This window comes from Pinus tabuliformis, chromosome 1_2 (assembly GCF_031772625.1).
Source record: "Pinus tabuliformis cultivar Carrire ecotype Pingquan chromosome 1_2, CPIR1, whole genome shotgun sequence".
Lineage (NCBI taxonomy): Eukaryota > Viridiplantae > Streptophyta > Pinopsida > Pinales > Pinaceae > Pinus > Pinus tabuliformis.
In genome coordinates, this window is record NC_142298.1 from 934,792,498 (window position 1) to 934,801,257 (window position 8,760).

An 8,760-nucleotide genomic window follows, 5' to 3' on the forward strand; every position below is an offset into this window, starting at 1 on the left:
AAAAAGGGAAGAAAATAAGATATTCAAAGAAAAGAAAAGAAAAGTACATATAAAGATCAAAAAAAAAATATAGTCGATGTAAATTTTGAAGGAGAATAGTCATATATATAAAAAGGTTCTACAATATTGATAAAAAGCGCATGATAAAGTTAAGAGGGAATCTTTCCAAATATATTTAAAAGTATACGTAAGAGAAAGAAGAGTAGATAATATTATCTTGATTCTTCATTAAGTAGTTTACAAGCCCATGGTTTTAGCAGCAAACCATGGTATTTGCCCATGGTATTTTCAAGGTAAAAGAAAAACAAAAGGAATACAAAACTCTTTATGTGAATGATAAGTTTTACTTTTTACATAGAGAACATTAACCGAGTCAAAAGCACATAAGTAGACATATATTTTATATTATACCCCAAAGAGGTAAATAGCCACGTTTCACTAGGGTTGTAACTTTTCAAAAAGAAAAAGAAAAGATTATAAATAAAAGATATGTAAAGAGAAGTTTTATATTATAAAGGGGTATTTAAAAAAAAATTCAAGTCATAAAATTATTGAAAATATATATAAGTACAAAGTGGGTATTATTATAGAAGGTTACTTAAAAGAAGCCAATTGAAACAATATTTAAATATTCTTTTTAAAGTACAAAAGGAAAAAAGTGTAAGTAGAAATATATAAAAAGAATACAAAGGAGTTTTGAAATATTAAGGATAATAGGAAATTCGATTAAAAGAGTTTTGAAGAATTATATATATATATATATATATATATATATTAAAAAGGTACTTTTAAAGGAGGCTTGAAGTACAAAGTTCAAAGGAACTTTAAATATATACCTAAAGTCATCTCGACAAAACAAAATTGGATCAATCATTGAAAAAAATGATGGAGCTCAATTTTAAAATGACGAAGGAAGAAAGGTTTTCCTATAATGGTCTTTCAGTTACAGATCACAGAGTAATTACATTAAAAAGAAGTATCCAAGGAAGAGAAGTTAATGTCGCCATTAGCCCAAGAAACGATAAAAATTATATCAACATCAACTTGGAAAATCAGCTATTAATTCCAAAGCTAAGCATTGGTGTAAATAAAGCTATTTTTACCAAAAAGAGTATAAAATTAGTGATCTACAAGTGACAATAGGTCAGAGTACATATCTCAATTTCATTTTGTAAGGACGGATAAAAAGACTGACATCATACTCGATCAACCCTGGTTTAAGGATTTGGGTACATTCATGTTAAACATAGAGAAACAAGTTTTGACGTTTCCTTATAAAGGGAAGATGGTCATGTTTCGAGACATAACAAGTAAATCAAAATCAATAAAATCTTCATTAAAAGACCTTAAGGATATCTCAGACTTGATGTTTTAAGATAACGAAAAAACTATATCAAAGAAACAAAAAGAGCTTGAAGAAATTTTCTGCAACAAAGACAAAGAAATTTTACGCCTCAGAGATCACCAAGAAAAACTACTCGAACAAGTCAAGAAAGCTAAAGCGTCAAAGAAGGAACTCAAGGAGCATTTATTAGAACAATAAAAAGAAAATTTAGGTTTAAAGAGCCTTAACCAAACATTAGTAGAACAAATCAAGTGTTTAAAAAATGAGAAGCATGAAGGCCAAAATAAACTTGACTCAGAGAATGAGGAATGCTTACGTCTCAAAAGTCATAATCAAAATCTGCTCAAACAAATTAAAAAACTTAAGGATGAAAAGAAATCATTGACGAATAGATTCAAAGAACTTGTCGCAAAGGAAGCATCAAAATCTCCAAATGTAGCAGTGCAAACTGAAGAAACAAACATCAATACCACTAATCTCGCAGTTCAAGCAAATCTAAACCCTATTGAAGTAAAAATGTACTCAAAGGTTGTTGTTCAAATAGAGGACACCCCAAATAAGGATTCAGTGGTTAAGTCAACAACAACAATGCCTGATGGAAATCAAGAAACTACCATAAAAACATTTAAGGAAGTTCAAACAAGAAAAATTCCTTATCTACACTGAATCACAAGAGTAGACACCTTAATCAATCTACAAATCTATATCACATAGAACATAAACAAACTTAGGTTACGAAGAATATTGAAGTAATCTCAATCCGGTCATACGATAACTATTCACCACACATCTCCAAGAATCAGAAGATTCCCCAGAAAATTAATCTAAGATGGTCTGCTCCGTTTTCAGTACGACAATTTTGTCTATCACTTAGAACATCATATTGTTTTGTATCAACAAAGATAAAAGCTCAGAAACAAGAAGATATTCCGAACGACATAAGAGATCCGATCCTTCATCAATAAGCTTTGAGGACAATTCTTTTTGAAGGAGAAGGCAATGTTATGAACATAAATTATGTAAAAAAAATAATAAATAATAATCATAATAATATAAATATAATAATAAATAATAAGTAAATTAACTAATGGTTAGTTAGTTAATAATGAAAAGGCATGTCTTAAAGACATGCATGTTCGTGAAAGGGTACTTACCTGGCTATATATACAAGACCCTCATTCTAAATTCTACTCGTCCTATATCAATTCTTTAATACAATATACATTTTACAATTATTGTCCTACGATGGATGTCTTTGTCTACGAAGTATTTTAAATATTTCCGCTGCGTATACGACTTTTGGTCATTGCATGAAGGTACTCTAAGAGGTCTAAATAACCCTATCAAGCTAGAATATTGTTATGCACCGTATATGGATAGAGAGGAGTTTTGGAAACAGTGACAGGATAGTGGTTTGTTACATGACCACTCTCTCATTTCAGCTGGGGACTTGAACTTCACTATCTCTACAAGTGAAATCTGCAGGGTTAATACTTCGAATGTCCCCTTAGCACCTGTCTTCTCTCAGCTAATAGAAGACTCAAACCTAATCGATTTTTGTCCCTCTCCCTTGGCCCTTACATGCAGGAATGGGAGATCGGGAGAACAAGAGATAGCTAAAAGACTTGATCGCTTCCTATTACCTGAGTCCCCCTCTAATAGGATGGGTAAATATTAGTCTTGGGTTGGTACTAAACGTATCTCACACCACTTCCCAATCTTCCTTCAGTTGGACTTTGAAGCTTAATGTGTCAATTATCCTTTTAAATTCAACCACTCCTAGTTAAAAGACGATACATTCATCTCTTTAGTGAAATCTTGCTAGAAGAACTTGTCAACTAGACCATACAATTCTACCATGAAATCTCGGGTCAACAAGATGAAGGAACTCAAACATGAGTTCAAGGCCTAGGATAAGATCAAATAACAAGAAAGGAAGATGGATTTGTTGTTTATTAAACAAGAGTATGGAAACATTTTTCAATCCTATATCAACTCAAACTTTCTTGAAGAAGTGAAATCGTACCTATGTAAGCTAGAAGAGAGAAAGTCTCGGATTTTAAAAGCTGAAGAGGAAGAATGGAGATTGAAAAGTAGAGGAATCTGGGTAAAGGTTGGACATAAAAACACAAAATTTTCCCATTTGCAAATTTTAGGAGAGTTATAAATTTTATTTGGGAAAGTAAGGATAAAGATGGTTTTATTAGACTCTCTAAAGGGAACTTGGAGATGGCTACAAAGGATCACTTTTCAAGTCTTTTCAAAGACCCTGGTAGTAATACTATAGCAGCTCAACTTCAACTTTCCAAGATTTTTCTTGGAGGATGACTTGGCTTAAGTCAGTGGCCCAGTAACTTTGGAAGAAGTTAAATAGGTCTTAAAATATTTTGCAAAGGAAAACAGCCCAAGCCCAGACGGATGGACTGTTGAGCTTTATCTAGCCTTTTTTTATTTGATGGGGGAAGACATTCTGAAGATAGTGGAGGAGACCAGAACAACAGGGATGGTTTCTGGAGCGATAAATGCCACATTTATTGCTTTGATCCCCAAATGTTCCAAGCCAGAGACCTTTAATGACTTCAAACCGATTTCACTATGTAACCTGACCTACAAAGTTATTACCATGATCATCTCAAACAGAATAAAAGATAAACTTGCAAAAATAATCTCACTGGAACAGTTTGGAATTTTCACTGATAAGCATATTCATGATGCCATTGGTGTGGCCCAAGAATCCCTACACTCTATTAAGCTAAAACATCTTGAAGCCTTGGTTTTAAAAACGGACTTGGTAAAGCATATGACAGAGTCAAATGGGACTTTCTAAGGTTGGTACCCCTTGAAATTGGCCTGGATTTGAAGGTCACAAACTGGACAATGGGATGTGTTCAATCAGCCAATTTTTGTGTTAGTGAATGGCTCTCCGTCTAGTTTTTTCAACAGTTCAAGGGGTTTGAGACAAGGCTGGCTAATTTCTCCTCCATTATTCCTACTTGTCATTGAAGGTTTGAGTAGATTAATAATAAAAGCCAAAAGAGTTGGTTCTTTAAAAGGGGTTAAGGTGTCTAAGTCTTGGAATATTACACATCTCCTTTTTGTGAATTATGTGTTGTTATTTGGAAAAGAAATGTTGTTGAATGGGAAGCCTTTTCCATAATCATTTGTCTTTTTTACCAAGCATTGGAATGGATATCAACATCCATAAATCTACCTTACTGCAGAACACTCGGGAAGAGACCCTAGCTCCCTATAAAGTGGAAGAATTAGAGAAAGGATTCAAATATTTTGGGCTATTACCTGATACCTATTTATTACCACAAGGTAGATTGGTCCTGGATAATTATAAAGGTTGAAAGTAGAATAGGGAACTGGTGCTTCAGGTGGTTATCGTTGGGAGGTAAATGATTCTGGTCAAGTCAATGTTGGAGACTATCCGTGTATTGGCTTACACTCACAAAGATCTCAAAATTCATTACAAGGAAAATAAGACAAATAATGTTTAATTTTCTTTGGACAAGAAAAAGGGAAAAGGAATGTTTACATCTGTCTAGATGAGAACTATTATCTCAACCAAAGATCTTGGGGTTAGGGCTTCAAAAATCTACATTGGTTTGGCTTAGCCCGAAGAGTCTATGGAGAGGAGAGCATTATCTGGTACTAGTATTTGGCACTACATTATCAAGGTAAAGCATATAAAAAATCAGTCTTTCATTGATTGGTTGAGATCCAATGTCCAAAAAGCATATAAAACTAGATCAACCATCTGGAAAGGCCTCATGAATTCTTTCCCTTGGCTCTTCTCCTGGCTAGCTTTGAAGGTGGGAAAGGTTAACCAAATAATCCGAGGAAATGATCCTTCTATAGGAGGAGCTGATTTTTATCAACTCTCTTCAGATCTGATTACCTGATTAAATGCACAGGGTTTGTCTAAGTTGTGCCATGTAAAGAGAACTTCAAATACAATCTCTTCTAGATACTGGAAAAACTCTCTTGATTTGGATCTTCAAAGGAACTTAGCAGTTGAATGGGATAACTTTGTAAACGGTTTGTATTCTAATGGGATCTTACTAAATGAAGAAGAGGACTCTATAGTCTGGAGTTGGAATACTTCTGCAAGTCAGGTAACAGCTAGACAGGCATATCAATCAATTTCCCTTTCCTCTCTAGATCACAAAGATACTTGGTGGCACAGGCACTTATGAAAGTGGAACCTGCCTCAAAAGCTTAGATGCTTTTGCTGGCTCACTCTGGAAAATTGTATACTCACGCAGGATAACTTGTAAAGAAGGTGATTTATTGGTCTAAATGTTTGCAAACTTTGTAATTCTGAGTTGGAATCTACGGACCTTGTCTTTGTACAATGCACTTTTGCAAAGGATGTATGAATGAAATTCTAAAGGTACTAAGTCTAGACTCTACAGGTTACTGAGTTTTTTTTTTCTTTTAAAACTTGTCTACATTTGTGGGGTACAAGGATGGGCAGTCATAAAACTCTTCCAATCTTTATAGCCTGGGGAATCTGGAAAGCAAGAAACAAAGTCATTTTTTAAGATCTTCTCTTCAAAGCTAAACAATTAATACACAGGATTGTGGGTTACTTCAGGGAATATTTGTAAAAACCAAACGTCAAAACTTCCAAATATAAGATATCCTATGTTATCACAGTTTTGCTCTGTCGGTTTCTTTGATGGTGCTTCACAAGCAGGTTTATGTGGGGGTGCCTTTATCAAACTCTTAGGAATTCATACCTTTCAGATTTGGCTGCATATAGGATAAGGAACAAACACTAGGGCAGAAATCATTGCTTGTTGGGCACTTCTCTATTTTGTAACTTTCAAAAAAATATTTTATTTACAAGTTTGTAGTGATTCTAAATGTATAATTGATTAGTTGACAGGTTTTTCAAATTTACAAGTGTTACATTTGACAATCTGGAAGGACGAGATTATAGATATGAGGAAAAACTTTGAAATAGTTCTTTTTAACATATTCACAGAGAATGGAACTCTCAAACGGATTCACTAACGAAAAGGGCACTTACCTCGGAAGAAGGTTTCATCTTTTATGAGAATGGCAAGGCACCTCTCTGGTAAGAAGGGGAAGACTTCCTCTTACCACATGGTCTTAGTACTCCTTCACCAGCACAGAGTGTGCAGTTTGCTTTGTCATAGAAAGTGAAGGATTAAACATTTTTGTAAATGATGTGATGGACAATGATATCTTAGTCTGTTGTATGCTTTTTATGGGATCATAAATGTTTTGTTATTGCTGGCTTTAGCATGCAGTTTATTCTGCAGTAACAGTCTTTAATATTCATGTGTTATTTGGTGGTATCCAGCTCAGTATGCATATTCAGAAAAATAGTTATAATTTTCCTGGTGATTAGGACTGTTGTTTGGACAAGATTGGTTTACTGTTCATGCAGTCTTTTTTAGAAGCTTGGCTTCTTTTGTACAGCATATATATATAACCTTTGATTCTCTCTTAATGAATAGCAAAGTACAGCAATCTTCAAATTAATAAAATTAATTAAAAAAACAAAAGAAAGAAGAAAGATATTCTCAATGCTAATAAATCATGAACATAGCTTATTAGGTTAACTATTCTCGACGCATCAATTAAGTCTAGAAGTTGTAATACAGACCTACAAAATGACCTCGGAGCTCGCAATCTGGACTCTCCCAACTGCCATAAGGAGAACCGGGAGTAGCAAGGCCTGCTGTTTTTCTAAAACTCCAAACTAAGCTGTCAACATCCAGCATCAACAAATACTCCAAATTCGTCTTTTGAGCCTCACCGTAAGCAGAATCAGCATCGAGTCTCACTTTGTGCAATGAAATCTCATGTAAAAAACTATCCCCGTTGATGAACTCCTTTTCAGCGGGGAGACGAGATCGTTCTTGTTGTTGTCTCAACATGCGGTATCGACGAGGGCCAGACTGAGCCGAATTATGTGCGAGCGTCAGATGATTGTAGGAAGAAAACATATTTTCTTGCCATGATTTATTCTTAGAAGAGAGAAGTTCATAACGTAAAGTATGTGAGGAGAGCTGGGAAGGGACATTTGTGCATTCTTTACACAGAACACAATCCATAAGTGCGAGTATGATGAAAGAAAAAACAATGATAGCACGACTGGCCATGGCGAGGTTAATAAGTAAGACGTGAGTCGTCCTAAACTTTCTTTCTTGCCCTTTGAACCACGATTCACATGAATCACGAGAATTCACTGAGACCTTGTCTTATATGTCCGTTCGAGTCCAAATTCAGCTCACATTTTAAAGATACTACAGAGAACCAGGAAAAAAAAAATTAACATTCTAGCTTAAATTTTCAAAACAATTCAGAGAATCATAAAAATATTGAAGTTTAGCTCAACTTTTCAGAAACTTCCGAGAAAAAAATTTAAACTTCAAAGATTTCATAAAAAATTAACTCAAACTCTACAGAAACTTCAAAAAAATCAATGATTTTAGCTCAACCTTTAAAGAAACTTCAGCGAATGAGAAAAATTTTGAAGATTATAGCTCAATTTTTAGGAGATTCAAAGAAACAGAGAAGACTTGCAGATTCGAAGGTCGGGCAAATGAGAAATTTATTTAGAAAAAAATAAATATATAAGGCCGGCCCAGCCATGAAGATTTTCAAGATACGACCAAATAGGGAGCATTTAGGAAAAGGTATTGAAACCTCTATCAAAACAATAAATTCGGGAAACAATTTAGCTGTTCAAACAAGCGTAGAATGTAAATGTAGAATTTCGGTGTAATGTCATGATGAGGATTGAAGTTAAGGAGTTACAGGAAATAACTGAATTCCTAGCGTAGCCATTAGCCGATATTCGCAGCATCATATTTTGCGCATAAATCCAGGATCGGGGTATGATGAGGGTTGAAGTTAAGCAGTTACAAGAAATAACTGAATTCCTAGCGTAGCCATTAGCCCATATGCACAGTTCGCAGCATCATATTTTGCGCATAGATCCAGCATCGGATACCCCGATGATCTGGGAGCACACTGCCCCTTTCGGAGAAACATTGCTTCTCTCTCCAAAGCGCAAACTTCCAAATGTCAACTATCCAACAGGTCAAAGTATTTATCCCATCATGTTCTTGTGTAACTAGAATTTATAAAACAAAGATTAAACATGAACAAAAAAAAGGGGGAATGAAACTGAATGAAATTCACACATTTATGCCAGAGTATTTATACAAGATTATTTACGTATTTATATCGTCAAATTTCGAAAGGTTATTAAGTAAACATTCACGAGCAAGGGATTGGATTTTTATTTAATCAAGAATTCTCCAAACATCCATTCGGCAAGGGATTGGATTTTTATTTAATCAAGAATTCTTCATGATTACATTCTCTTGGGGTTCACCATTTTTATAAAACTAACTGGCAGTAACTAA

General features: G+C 34.4%; 1 protein-coding gene across 4 annotated transcripts in view; it reads right to left on the minus strand.

Moving 5' to 3' along the window:
• The window catches only part of LOC149209011 (uncharacterized), a 392,284-nt gene extending 383,842 nt beyond the window's left edge, over positions 1 to 8,442 (minus strand). The window contains exons 1-2 of one of the 4 annotated variants that reach the window (XM_089396248.1): positions 8,147 to 8,437; positions 6,990 to 7,632 (exon numbers count right to left, since the gene is read on the minus strand). In XM_089396248.1, the coding sequence (XP_089252374.1) occupies positions 6,990 to 7,488 (499 nt within the window). In that variant the 5' untranslated portion in view covers positions 7,489 to 7,632; positions 8,147 to 8,437. Of the gene's footprint in view, positions 1 to 6,989; positions 7,633 to 8,146 lie in introns of all 4 variants that reach the window. The other 3 variants (XM_089396246.1, XM_089396245.1, XM_089396247.1) reach the window with 3 other exon arrangements.
• Positions 8,443 to 8,760: the final 318 nt, after the last annotated feature.